At 36.7% G+C, this 14,600-nt stretch overlaps 1 protein-coding gene across 2 annotated transcripts in view; it reads right to left on the minus strand.

Annotated features, from left to right (window-relative positions):
- POC1B (POC1 centriolar protein B) overlaps window positions 1-14,600 on the minus strand; it is a 46,933-nt gene that overhangs the window by 7,629 nt on the left and 24,704 nt on the right. Inside the window, exon 11 of one of the 2 annotated variants that reach the window (XM_027895353.1) lies at window positions 13,604-13,804. The exons of the other annotated variant lie outside the window; for it this stretch is intronic. Coding sequence (XP_027751154.1) covers window positions 13,643-13,804 — 162 coding nt within the window. The 3' untranslated portion in view covers window positions 13,604-13,642. The remainder of the gene's footprint in view (window positions 1-13,603; window positions 13,805-14,600) is intronic. 2 annotated transcript variants of the gene reach the window in all.

Below are 14,600 nucleotides of genomic sequence, written 5' to 3' on the forward strand. Positions count from 1 at the left end.
GAAATAAATAATATTTCTGAATTTTTTTTCTAAATGCTCAGATCATCAGTAATAAGTTTTACTTAAAACCAGGTAATTTTCTCTTTTTAGTTTGCTCATTGATGTTAATTTCTAATAACAATACACCCTTGCATCAGTTTAAGCTTTTAGAAAATCCAAAGATTTCCCCCACAAAACAAGTAATACTGCCAAAAAATAAATAATTAATAATTAAAACCAAAACAAAACCCAAACAAACCAAGACCCATCCCAAAGCATGTCATGAACATACAACACAAACTAGACAGAAATCGCTGGAGGTTCAATTGCCAAAGGTAACAATACCCTGCCAGGAAGTCAATTCTAAAATAACAGTTCAGGAAGACCATATTCAAACACTTATGTAAATTCTAAAATTTCTTGCACCACAGGCACTAAAAACCAGCAATATAGCCTAAGGAAAAAAAGCAAAGGAAGGTAATAAATTACTTTCAGCATATCTTCAGCTTCAGCAAGAAGCTTTGCAAAGCAAAGGACAGATAACACGAAACTATAGAAGCATTTCCACTACTTACAATTACAAAACAAAGTAGGCAGTTTTAATTTAGTCAAATCACTTTGGACTGCATGTGTATATACCCAAGGGAATATCTTACAGCTGAAATCAATGCAAAAGTTTCAAGTGATGGCTTCTTTTTACCCATATAGAGTCCTAATAAAAAATTATATTACACACTCTGCTTGAATTTCTTACCCATTCTAGGACAGGGAAAAGCTTAAGGAGGGCAGGACGAATACTAGTAACAGGAAGTGGAAACATAAAGAAACACTTACTAGAAATGAAGTAATGATAGAAAATTAATAACCCTATTTGGACAAGGCCTCCTTTCTATTACTATAAGTAGAATATTTTGCTATATTTGATATTACAAATGTTAAAGAATAAAAACAGAAAAAAAAAAAAACCTCTAGGATTTTTCCAGCATGTTGGCAAACTCCCTGTATTTTGAGTAGCAGAGGACATCAACTACATCAACTACACGGCGGGAAGGAGGCAGAGTTAACTTGAGAGTGCGAAGGAGAGTACAGCATCCTCACCAGGAACATATCTACTCAGAGAAACACGGCCATTCTTCTGGATTGCTTGCTCATGAGTCCTTTCTGTCCTCTTCACTCCAGTTAAGAAGCTGACTTAAAGTCTTTAGATCAATAGCTAGCTAAATAAATCTAACTGATCTTTAAAAAGAAAAAATACCTGGTAACATCACAATTTATTGTACAGAGTCTTAAATTATATATAAGGGACAGCTCTTCATCTATCTTATTCAAATGCCTGGCAAAGTCACCTAGTATATCCATACTCCAAATGAATTTACAATGAAGTTCAACAAACCCAGATGAATTTCTCATTCTTGAAGGTATGTTTACTCCTGAGAAAAAATAAAACAAAATCACATACTTTACAATATGCAATTTATTTCTCCTAGATAAATTCTCCCATAGTTAATCTGTTGAGGTAAAACTAATCTTGAAAAATTTATGCTGTATATAAATTCTAAGAGTTAAAGGAACATACTTCTGTCTTAAGCCTCACCTCTCAGTAAGGATGAACAAAAAATCACTGAGGACAAAATCCTGAAGAGACAAGACTCTTGCCAGGATAAGAGGAACTGAACAATGGGAGTAATGTTCTCTCAAGCCATGCAGAAAGCTGAGAAGGGGTGCAGTCCCTGCACTCCAGTCTGCACAGACCAGGGGTCTGGTGCTTCACAAAGGTGGGAGGCTGATGCAGGGTAAACTCAGCCCAGAGCTGCCTGTGCTGCAGAGCCTCCCTCCATGCACTGACAGGTCCTACATTAGCAGAGCCCCCTGCTGTAGAGGGAGCACACAGGAGCTGTTTGCCAGCCCATCCATAACTATATATTCATATACACACCCACCACACACAAGTTACTTCCAAAGTTATAACCAAAGCTAACAGAAACTCCCTTCTGTCAGCACAGCTGCCCCTGTACCAATGGCTTCTGTCGGGATAACAATGTCAGTGCTATAGCATGAATTTTCTTTTTTTGCTACTTCATACCAACATAACAAAACTTTATGGCATAGACAAACCAAGACCACCTCCTGTTAGGGGATGCTGTGAGCTGTGATCTGGCAGCTTTGACTTCCCTTCAGAGCAGGGCTAACAACAGTGGGTATACCACTTGACCAGGTGGCTATCCTGGTAACAATACCACTGGCTTTTTACTCCTTTTGCTTCTATGGAACAAACAATCTCCTCCAATTCAAATTATTTACAAGAAAATACCAAAGAATAAAATGTATTAGAAATTAAGTTAGCGATCCAGCGTATTGGAGTCCAAAGTTAAATCCAACACCAGCACAATTGTTTGAAGACTTTGCCAAAGAGACAGATGCTACTAGTAGGGAAAGAAAAAAAGAAAGCGTAATATTTCACGGCTTGGAACTGAAATCCTGAGACCACAGCCATGAACAAAATATTTTACTACCTAATAGTACTTTAATAGAGTACTCCATGTAATACAGGAAACACTCAGCGTTTGATCAAGGCTTTTGCTAAAAAAGCATTACACCCATAACAGATGATGAAGGTTTTAAGAGGACATCAAATACTTTAATAATAGTGTCACAAAAACCTCCCACAAGGATAAAATGAAGCTTAAAAATTTTCACTGAAAACTCAAACTTATATGCTTTTGTTAGGCTTCACGTAATACCTGGAGAAAGTAGCAGAAGTTTACACTAAACTAATTTCAGTGCTCAGCATTAGTAATATGCTGAAGGTTTGGACAAGCTGTTCAATTTGTCCAGGTGAAAACAATACTCAGTGCTGCTGATCTTAGTTCAGAGCTGGGATTTTTAAAAATTGCTTTAATAGCACCAGCATAACTTTGTACTTAAGTCAGTTGAGTTTTACAATTTACTGTGAAAGGAATCAAATAAGGGAACTGCAGAAACTGACAAATTTGAGAATCACATACAAATATCCAAGAAATGCTAACTTCAGAGGGGTCTGACACACCTGTTACACTCTTGGAAAATAATTTAATTCGTGTTCTATTACAAAATTCAGTCAAAATACACACATTGTTCAGCACCAATTAAAATGCTTAATGTGTTGGCATATAAGACTGGTAGATAGGTTCTGCTTGGCTGTATTAAAAAAGGAATTCAACAATGGTAAAAATTACAGTTAAAGCATTAAGGTTGCCAAAAATAGCTTTATTTTGAAACGGTTCATAATTTTCTCCCCCTGTTGGGCTGTGACAGTTGGTACTTTGAGGAAACCAAAATAAACATCTTACTGATTTAGGAATATGATCTGTAGTTTTACCAGTCCATTAAAATCAGAATTATAAAAAAACACCAAACACCTAAAAATCTTTGTGATTAGCTGAGAGAGTGGGTTTCATTGCTCAAGCTACCAGGATCTAAAGATTTATATTCTCCCTGTTTGACATTTGATATTTGTATTTTAGCCCATTTCTTCTTACCTCAAGTGACAAATATTAACAAGCCACTAGAGGTAACTAACTGTCAACACGGGATAAATGGTAACACTGCTCTGACTGAATTTGGGTGGTCAGGGCAGGAGGAAAGATAGGGATGGTGGCTGACTCAGAGTAACAATTTCAAGAACATTTGGTATTCTTAAATTTCACAGAACACAGTACTAGAAGAGGTCTTGATCACTGAATCTGATCCTCAGGGAAAAGGAGGAATTTGCATCTACACCATTCTCACTGAACTAACTCTTATTTTGGAACTGACAACATCTCCCACGGTGAATTTATTATTATTTAAATTTTAATTACTAATGTTCACAAATACAGACAAAACCTAGTTTATATAGATTATGTTCTACCCAAGTGAAAGGATAAACCCTTCCAATTTCTGCATCAACAGATGTTCTTAATATCACAGTGATCACATCTACAATCCTGTTGCCTTTTGTTAAAATAAATATGGGTAATAAATAACAGAAGTAGTCAGCTAAAATGTTGGGCTTTGTTCTTCATTTCTGCAAAATATGCTGGGAGAAAGTCCCTTTTTTCCTTAGTTTTTTATGTGAGAACATCTTCATATTGTTAGTGACGTGATACAACTGGCTATTTTGCAGTCAGCTTTCCTTCCTGCCAAACCGAAAGGAGGTGGTGAGGGGGAAATCTAGTATAAAATCCTGCCTCTCTCAGCAGCAAAGTGTTACAAGGCCAACAACGTGAGGAAGACCTACCTCATGGTTTTTACAGAATTCCTTTGCCACTGAGCTGCAGAGCGGCAGTTGGCCAACACAGCTGAAGGAAAACAATCTGGTCTAGTGTCCACAATTCACAACTCCATGTTCCAGATCCAAGTGCTTTCACACCTTTTCACTCTTTCTTGAAATAAGAGAAAACTCTACTTACATGTTCCATTCTGTTTAGTGATACTTATGAGACCAGAAAAGCTGAGGTACTACAAGCAGATATACAACTCAAAATAAACAAGAGCAATGCTTGCTCCTTCATTCAGCAAGGTGCAGCAGCTTTTGCACAGAAGAGATTCTGCAGAAAGGGCTCCTCCCTGTGGACTGGCACATCTCTCCATTTAATGTAGAAAAGTAGAAAATAATAATGTAATTTATGACTTTTAAAAAATAGAGCATAACATCTCATAGGGCAGTACAAAAAGGATATACACACAAAGAAATATCTCCTTAGAATACAAGGCTATACATAAAAGGTTATATATTATTTTTAGCTGTATTTTATATATATATCTAAATTTTTTCTATGTGTGCAATAAATTAAAGCTCTGTTCCCTATAGTATAAAAAGCTCAAAAACTCTGTGTGTGTATATATATATATATATTAGGAAAATAAATGGAAAACACTAAATAAAGGGTTTACCACTAGAAGATAAATACTAAGTTCCACTGGTCACAGTGCATTATTTTAGTAATACATCCATCCAGATGTAACAGCCATGTAACTCTTCTGCATACATTCCATATTTAATTATGTTTGCTGTTACATTATTAGCATTTATGGTGTGTTTGGCATTTTTTGTTTGTTTTTAATAGCCACACAAAACATTAACATTAGTATTCTCCATGTATTCAAAATGGGAAACATATGACAACACAATTATACATATATATATATATATACATATATATATATATATATATATACACACACACACACTGAGTCATTGTTTAACTTATCTTCCTATTGGTCTAGCATACAAAACATGTCTTGGAATTCTATTTGTATTAGTGACATCCAGATCAAAACCATCACAATTTAAAACAAAATTCAGTATCAACTGTCTTTATATAGGTCTATTAATTCAGTATATTCATGTATGAATGCTGTATGAAAGTCCTAACCAAAAAACCAACAAATCTACATTGCCAACTACTTCTTTTTGGTGTCAAGGAACATCTCTTGACGTGACTAATCACACTGACAGACCAAACCAGGAGCATCAGCCAGAGGTACATATACAACTTGGAAGTGAACACAGCGGTAGAATTTGCTCATGTCACTGTATCTCAATAAACTACCACATGTCCATCTTGGGGAAAGTCCTCTGGTTAGACTGGGACAAAGAGAAACAAGAAACTTTTATTCTATTCCTGCTTGCCATTTCTTTGGCATTGAGGTCTGTTGCTTTACTGAGCAACAGAATAAAAATTTTAAGATTCTTAAAATTCACCATGAATTTCAAACTAAAGTCCTCTTGATGATGATCCTCTTAATGATGATTAAAGTTGCAGTCTCTCTACATCTTTTATGTTTTTAGAAAAAACTCCTTTATTCCTGATAATATTATAATCTTTCAAAACTTCTGAAAGATTACTTTGGTATTTTATTGCAGCAGCCTGATGATAGCAAGAATCTGTGGAACCGTGTGTCCATGCAAGGTACAAGAGGATGTATCATTTCCCATATGCTAGTGAAAATACAACATCACTGACACTCCCAGTCTTCTATGTCCCTGCATCTTAAGGAAAATGATTGATAATAATAATGGACAACACTAACTTAAGCATTTTCTAGAGATCTATCAACCTAAGTGCTTAACGCTTACAGATAAGGTACTCTCGCTAAGAACGGAAGCTCAGATTTTAAAATGTGCTTGTGCTCCCCTGTGCTCATGTCCATACGGCACTTTGAAAGAAAAGCACGTTTCCCTAAAGAGCTTGGTTGCATAGGTTAGGGTTGGACAAGGGATATAACTGAATTGAAAGAAAGATATATACGGATATAAATAATAAATACTTCACTAAAGTTTAATGAAGTCATTAATGAAACACTGAATTAAGTGCTATCTGCCAGGGTACAGCTAAGAAATATAAACCCAACTGTGCTAAAAGACATGTAAAACAGAGTATCATACTGTTACGTGCCCTTTGTCAATGTCATTTGATTAAGGTTGACTCTGTGCTTGCAACAGCATTGAAGAGCTAAACGACAAATGATCAACTGTACAGCATCAGCTGTGAGAGGCAGTGGTCTAGTCAAGATGTGGAGATGCCACACTCAGTGGGATATGGAAGAATGTACAACCTGACTGTGTGCTGCACTCCATACTTGATGTGAAAATGACAGTAAAATGAAAGCAGTTGGCACTATAATCCCAGATGAACAGCTGGCATTCCAGTCCTAAATGTCAAATTCCTGTTGGGGATTTAGAGACTTCACAGATAAAATATTCTGTTGCTTTTTACTATTGTAAAAAGCAGAATAATACTAATGACCATAAATTAGAAGTGATGAAGCACAGCTCATTTGGATAACTGAAGGTCTTAGCAAAAACTCCATAGACATTAGAATTAGGAGCAATAAAAAGGACATTTTAGCTCACTTTCCTTAGGAAACAATGCTGAGGCAATCATTTCTGTCTGCTTGTCCCAAGACCTTACTTATAGGTTTTGAACTTGTTGCAGATGTAAGAGGGTCTAGTGGATGAAGAGAAATCCTAGAGGGAGCTGATTTCACACAAGGTCCCTGAGAACTGACTGCTGGCTAAAGGAGAGAAATCAGTAAGTAATGACATGGGGAGAAAAGCTCTGGCATAAGTTTACACACTACTGGAGACCAGAGATTGCATGAGAAACAGAACTTATAATTACTTCAAAACAAGAGAAAATAAATAAAACCTTACAGTGAGTTATGACACAGATTTATAGGAAGCAAGGCAAACACAATTTCTATAACTCAAGGATTAGTTGTACTTTACAAATATCAGAAACAAAAGAAGTCCCAAAAATGGCATACTTATTAACTAGAGACATTAAAGAATTTTGCTTTTTTTTTTTTTTTTACAGTGGTTAATGAAGTATTTTTATCTTCCATTTCAGAAGATAGGAAATACTGTAACTGTATTTCTGGCAAAATATTTTCTATTCCAACTGTAGCAAAAATACTATTAAACAATTTACACCATATATAAATACTTCTATATCCTGGATTACGCAGTGTGAACTCAATGGCTTTGAAATAATAAGTCAGGTAATGATACTCATTTTTAATATATCCTGTTCGTACTTTTTCCACCGCATCTTAAGAAAGATGATGTTCAACTGTGTCATGCCTGTAACGCACCTGTAAGTGTTACAGCACAATCACATTGGATACGTAGCTCCATGGACATCATCCAATTCAGTCAGGTTGCAGCCAGAGCTAATCTTCTCCTTAATCTCTAAATAATTTTTTCTCATTATTTCCTTTGTGTGCATATTCGTGCTCAGATAGCTGAGCAGATCAGGGAATTGACTTGGATGGAATTAACCAAATAAAAACAGTTGTTAAGTTAAAATGACTGTGAAATCATCCTTTAGCATTGTCCTACTTAATTTTTGACCCCAAAAGTTTTGGTGGAAGATACAAGCCAAGATACTTCTAAAGTTTTTCTGTATCAAACACCTATCTGATGAAGGAAGATTTTTGCCCTTGTCGTTGAATTTTATTTGAAAAGTCTCAGTCTCTCAGTCCTATGCAATTTTTGAATTTGACTCAGTGTTTCCATTATCTCACATCAAGCAAGTAAATACATTTCTTTCTGCAAACTAGACAGTAATGCAGCATGGCTTCAAAGAGAGATATGTTGTACTGGAACAACTGATATATTTGGAAAACACTCAAACAAGCTTTTAGGCAGAAAGCACCCTCTGGGTTTAGGTATTACTGTACTCTAAGTGATAAACAGAATTTGCTAGCAATTGTTCAAGCATTGTCATTTAGGAAAAAATATGAAAATATTTAAGGAGTAATAAAGTGCTCGCTTTTGTTAAAAACTTGCATTAACAATTTTGAACAACACACGGGTTTTACATATATATATATACGTTTCATTTTATAGTCAAGTTTCTAGCACACAGGTGCAAGCATGTTGTGCTCAGCTTAGGCTCCAGCATAATTTAGGAACACAGGATAATTCAACAGCAGTAGTTTAGCTTTAATATCTTGTTTTCTGACATACTTCATCTGTAGCTCAGCTTTATTATGCAACTTAAGATAAAGAAAAATAAAACCCTGCAACCTTCTCTAAGAGAGTCATGCATTATGAACTAAACTAAGCATTACCTTGTTTCTTAGTAACACAAAACATGCAATCTTAGAATTAAAGTCTCATGAACACTAAGAAGTTCCAAACTTAACTTGTGTTACTGTATGAAAAAAAATAAAACAGGTGCTTACAGGGTAACAGAGCTATTGAATGATTTCATTAACTTCCATTAAGCTAAATGACTCAAAAATGGCATTTAGATCAGTACTAAATCATCATCTAGGTCAGCAGGAAGCTCATTACAGACTGACAATCCAAGTGACAGAAACACTTTTTTACAAGTGCTAGAGTAGTAATTTCCTGTGTGAAAGGCTTGTTGCTGTTCCTGCATTCCTCAGGGGACACTTCTTCTCAGAGGATGTTACTCTTCCCCAGGAAGAGGAAGGAACCAGTTGTTATTGGATGTGTGGGCTGATGGCTGTCGGGCATTTTCTGCATGCCACAGAATCAGCTGTGAGAACTGTGAATACAGCTTAGATTTCCAGTCGAAGCAGAGGAGAACACTGCTTGAGCAGACAAGGTCAGAGTGTACATGTAAAGTATCTCAGGAAACTGAAAGAGAAATAATACCTGGAACTTCCATCCCTTTAGTTCCCAGAAATGTGCTAATTTACTAAAGGAACAATATACAGACATGGATCAATTGAAAAGCATTCCTGAAGCACTGCACTGTTACCATGAGTAAGACCCTCTACAAAGTAAAATTCTGCAAGCTCTAAAAAGGCAGTTATCTCACAAAAATGGTGTAATTTTTTCCTATTAGGTCCCTCTACTGAACTTCCTCTTCTATATCAACTCCAGTTGTCTCCCTGTGTGCTGTGACATTTTTACAGGGTGGGTCACCAGTAGCTAGTCCATGCCTATTCCAGTATCACTGAATTCAGTGTCACATTCCACTGGCTTTTTCTTAAGTTACAGCAATAATATATTATTCTAACTTTATTTATATTATATCATTATTATATATATATTATAACTAAGTTTATTTCCAAACTTCATTAAAAAACCAATCCACCAACTATTTGATTCTAAAATTATTAGGGAGACAGACAGTGACATACAAATAAACGGTACAATCTCATAAGGTACATTTCCTCAGGAAAGCAGGCTATAAATAGTACAGGAAATATTCTTGCATTCTCTAGTGCCCAATTCAGAATTCAGTCTCCAATGAAAACTTGACTTTCTCTCAAGTTCCAGTTCACTCAGAGAATATAATGAAGCCTATTAAGGAACATCAGGACATGTATTATTAGTTAATTATGCAGAGGCACAACATATTTCCTGCTCTCTCCTTGTAAACCAGCAATTACATGCTGTGTTAGAATATCATCACTGTAAAATGCAAGGACCATTTGGATCATACTCCTCTTTCATTACATATGTTGAGTTCACCTTCAAGTATTTGATCTTTAAGCTTTATTTGATGCTAGTGGTATTAAAGCATTGCTTTTAAGATTAAGTAAACAAATCTTTTTAAAAATGCCTGCACCTCTACAGCAGCTCAGAATGCAGGTTTAGAACTTCACTGTTCAATATACAAAACACTTTGTCTTTTTGGCACTTCTGACAGTCATTTTGTTCACATACACCATACCTTCTTTATAAGGCTCTTCACTGGGCAACAGAAAACTCTCTCTACTGCCTCATGGTTGTTCAGATGGATGAGGTGCAGCCTTTGGGAGGAATGGGAGACTTCTCTTCCCTGAGAGCAGCTAAAGGTGTTCAGCTGCACAGCTGTGGGGAATAGGTGGTGCAGTGGTTAGGCCGCGGCGCTGTCAACGCCAAGACCTGGGTTCGATTCCCGGTTAGGACACTCCGTGGGCAGATGGAGCTTGTTAGCCCTGTAAGGCAATGCATCTACATCCTGAGGACCTCGCTGCCACCGTCCAAGCTCGCTTGGCCCCAGTAGATGAACCTCAGGATTAAAGGGTGGGCTCAGTTCCACGCACACTGTGTCTCACCTAAAAAATCCAATGCGCAGGCTGGAAGGTGTAGAGACCTTCCCCGGATCTTTGTTCATGAAGATTGGCCATTACTGTGGGGAACAGGCAGTCAATCCTCCTCCACCAGCCCCACACACTGTACCTGCATAGCACGCCAAGAGCAGAAAGGTCTGTCTAGAGTGTGCTGTAAGCCAAGATGACACTAAAAATTGCCTGTCTAAAAGCAAGATTGGACAGAGAGAAGGATTCATTTGCAAAGACACAAAAGCACAATTCTTAGCTTTATTCTGCTGCACTGAACACTTCTGAGTTCCTCTATTGACAGTATTTATTCTATGTTTGTAAAAGACTTAGCACGAAAGATTCAGAGCTGGTTTGAGAGTTTTCTGGTATGCTTATCTACAGAGAAGGTACAGACCACAACCTCAAAATTTAGGAAATAGTGTGAAGAGATCCTGTTTCTCCAAATTTCATTCTAGTTTGTGATTGGGAGTTCAGGCAGTTGGCAGTTCATTCAAATACAGATTTACCGGTAACCAGAAGAATGCCAGTATATGAAAAAAATCCACAGCTATTAAGAGATTGGCCTTCCTTATTTCTCTGTCTGGGAGCAAGAAAAGTGAGGTGATGGAAGAGGCTGGGAACTGTCAATTTTTATCAAAGCCCCTTTACTGTTGGGATCAATCCTCAAGGCAGAGCTCATTCTAATTGGCAGCTGAGTTTTGGACAAGGAACAAAACCAGGACATTTCTCTTTTTCTTCAATGGCAATGATTCCAGTCGCCCTTTCAAAGAGAACAGTGCTGGAATTTGTTTTTCGTAGAGAAAAATGCATGAATATCACACAATGATCAGAGTTTAAGTGAAAGGTTACATGTCTGAGATCCCAAGAAAACTTGATATCCACAGACTACAGAAAGCTGTTGGGCTTTTGGATGAACTACAGCAAGCAGTAAAGGCAACTACTCTGCACAGCGAAGTGACATATAGGTTTTGTTCTTCTGGCTGTTCCCTTCTGCATTGGACTTGGGCCCCAGAGGAGATGATTTATGTATAAAATTGCTATTATTTCCTTTCTTCCTTTTCCCTTCCCTTTAACCTCACTGAAGACAGTTGGTGTTTATTTCCATGTAAGTCTGAAGTCAGGAAAGGATGTAAATCAGAATAAATTTGACATTGCATAATAAGAAAAATATGCAGAATTTTTAGCTTTTAAAAAATAACATTTAAGACATAATTTCTATTGTCATCCTCTCCTACAGGATTCTGGAGTTGTAATAAGCCATGCAAGGAAGAGACATTGCTCCAAGATCTTTTTAAAGTAAGTTTCCATGAGGAAGAATAGTTAACTAAGCCTTCATGTAGAAAGAAGTGGAAGCATAGATGCAAATTTTGCATTCACAATTGCTGTCTTTCCAAACATAGAGGGTATTTTTTAGGTTGTGGGGCTTATGGTTTTTTGTATTTAAAATAAACACAGAGACAAGTGTGTCAAAAAATCCCTAAACACTGAAATACATACTGCAAAAGCAATGTGTACATGACCAATTGAGAGTACAGATACCTCTAGTTTTTGCATCAAGACACCTACTACAAATGCAGTACAGATAAACCTTTTATTTTAAAACTTAGCATGTTCTTTTTGATCCAAACAAAAACAATCCTTATCTTTCATCACTCCATAATTAAACCAGTCTTAACTTTGTAGAAGTTGTATTGTAAACAAAAAATAAGCATGTCATGTTTTCAGTGTTAAATAGCGCTGGAAGAGAAAGAACAGCAAACATCTCCCAGCCAGCACAGACATTCTGACTTCCAGATTACAGTACATTGCTTTGCTTCCTACAAATCCTGTTTACATGAGCAAGGTCAGGGGATGGAACATTAAAGAGCCTCTACAGTGATTTCCTGCTGCTGTCAGTAAAAACTACAGAGACATCATCAACTTTCCCTTGTTCCCAACAGCTTATCAGGGACCGGAGGTTACCAATGTATTGCCTTACAGAATTGACAAAACCCAAATTCCCTCAAGAGTAAAACTAAAATTGGAGGATGAAACAGGAGGAAACAGCCCCAAAGGGAAACAAAGCTTCCAATTTTTCCTTTTCAGTAGTTCAGAAATTAAGATTAAGGTGCTTGAAACACAGAGAAGAAAGGGTGGGAGACAGGCAGTAACGCTTTCAGTCTTCAATGAAACAGAAAGGAGAAAGAAACACCACTCGCAGCCCTCAAACCTTGACTCCAATTCAGTGAACATCTTAGAGTGCAAAAGGCTAGAATATGCATAATTTCTAGTAACTGCAATATATAAAGACTCTTATCATTGGAAAGGTCAGGGCACTGCACAAATACTAGTCAGCTAAGCATACATGGCTCATTTTTACACTGGTTTCAGTAATACACAGGACAAGTGAATAAATGAATCATCAAATTCAAAGCTACTTCCTAAACATAATAATACACAGGAGGTTCTTAATGCTTTTGTAATTGTAGTCCAAAAGAAAGCAACTCCATATGAAGATGACACTGAAGTTTTTCCACTGCCACAATGTACACGTTCCCTTCACTAAGTTTACAAAGGAATTTGCATCATTGTGAATCTGAGATAAAAAAAGGTTTTTCATCATGTTCAAAAAGATTTGGCCTTAGAACTAAGCTAGAATACAAGTTGAAAAGATAAGCTGTTTACACTTCAGGTAGTTTAATAATTTAATTGTTTTCTGGTAAAATCTCTAAGAGAACATTCATATCTGCATATCTCAGCTTAATCTTTGAAGCAAGAAAATACAACTAAATTTAAAAAAACATGTAAGCACGCATTTTAAGTGTGGAAGCTGTGATTAATTGTTAGTTTTGATGAAGTAATAAATTAAAATTCCTTAAAAAGAGGAGGAGGAGTGGGAGGAAGAGATAATACCAGTAATTTTTTCATACAGTTACAGCTCAAAAATATAAATGGACTGATGAGAAAACATCTAAACATACATTTTAAATTCATAATAAAGAACCGAGAGTGTTAAATTTTTAAATACTTGTTTTTCAAGTCCTCTCCAGGCAGACTATCGTCAAGAATAGATGACAGCGATACTTCACTGCACCTTAAATGTATGGAGTTGTGTGTCCTGCTTGGGTCTTCTTCATCCCAGATAGACACTGACATCCTGGAGCAAGTCCAGTGGAGGTTGAACAAGATGGTGAAGGGGCTGGAACACATGATATATAAGCAGAGGCAGATAACCAGGTTTGTTCAGCCTCAAGGAAGAAAGGATACATGGAGATCTTGCTGCCATCCCAAATATCTAATGGGTGGATAGAAAGAAGACAGACACAGATACTTATTAGAGGACCACTGTGAATTAGAGGTAACAGGCATGCTGAAAAATAGGATATTCTAGCTATTTATTATGAAAAAAAAAATACTGTCATCAATCAAACACTAGAGCAAGCTGCGCAGAAAGATGGTGAAATCTCCATTCTTGCACATTACTAGCATATGAACTGGACAAGGCTTTTAAGAACTCGATCCAAGTTGGCCTTGCTTTAAGAGAAAGGTTAGATGAAATGACTCCATGTTAGAGATGAAATTATCTACTCTATCATTTTTATTAACAAATCCTCACAGAAGGGAAGAAAAGTAATACCTTTTTGCTCTGTCACAAGTCATCTTAGGGCCAGTAATAGCATATTTCCCATAAAGTGGTAGGACAGGACACAATTCCAGATGAAGAAAAGATTCTCAGTAAGAAAAGCACTTTCTCTTATTTCCTGGATTGAGACTAGATTAAGACCTGTGGACATCTGCCCACTTACTCTCAGAAATTCTGACAGCTATTCAATGAAACATTGCAAGGTTTTGCACAGACTTCCAATCTTCCTGCAGACATCTCAGGGAGCTCAACACAGAACCTACAAAAGCTTCAGTGTTGTTACTTGTTCCAGAGAAACTGGGAGTCTTTAAATACTTTGAGACTGTGATCTAAGAAAGGCTGCCTCTCTCTTCCTCAGTAGAAAAATTAAATATGTTGATTAACTATCTCCAGTGGTCTACAGACTTGCCAATGTATTTTTAAGACCTTGCCACATTACATGCATAAT

Source organism: Empidonax traillii, unplaced genomic scaffold (genome assembly GCF_003031625.1).
Source record: "Empidonax traillii isolate 1590-97213 ecotype Southwest subspecies unplaced genomic scaffold, ASM303162v1 scaffold458:size851334, whole genome shotgun sequence".
Lineage (NCBI taxonomy): Eukaryota > Metazoa > Chordata > Aves > Passeriformes > Tyrannidae > Empidonax > Empidonax traillii.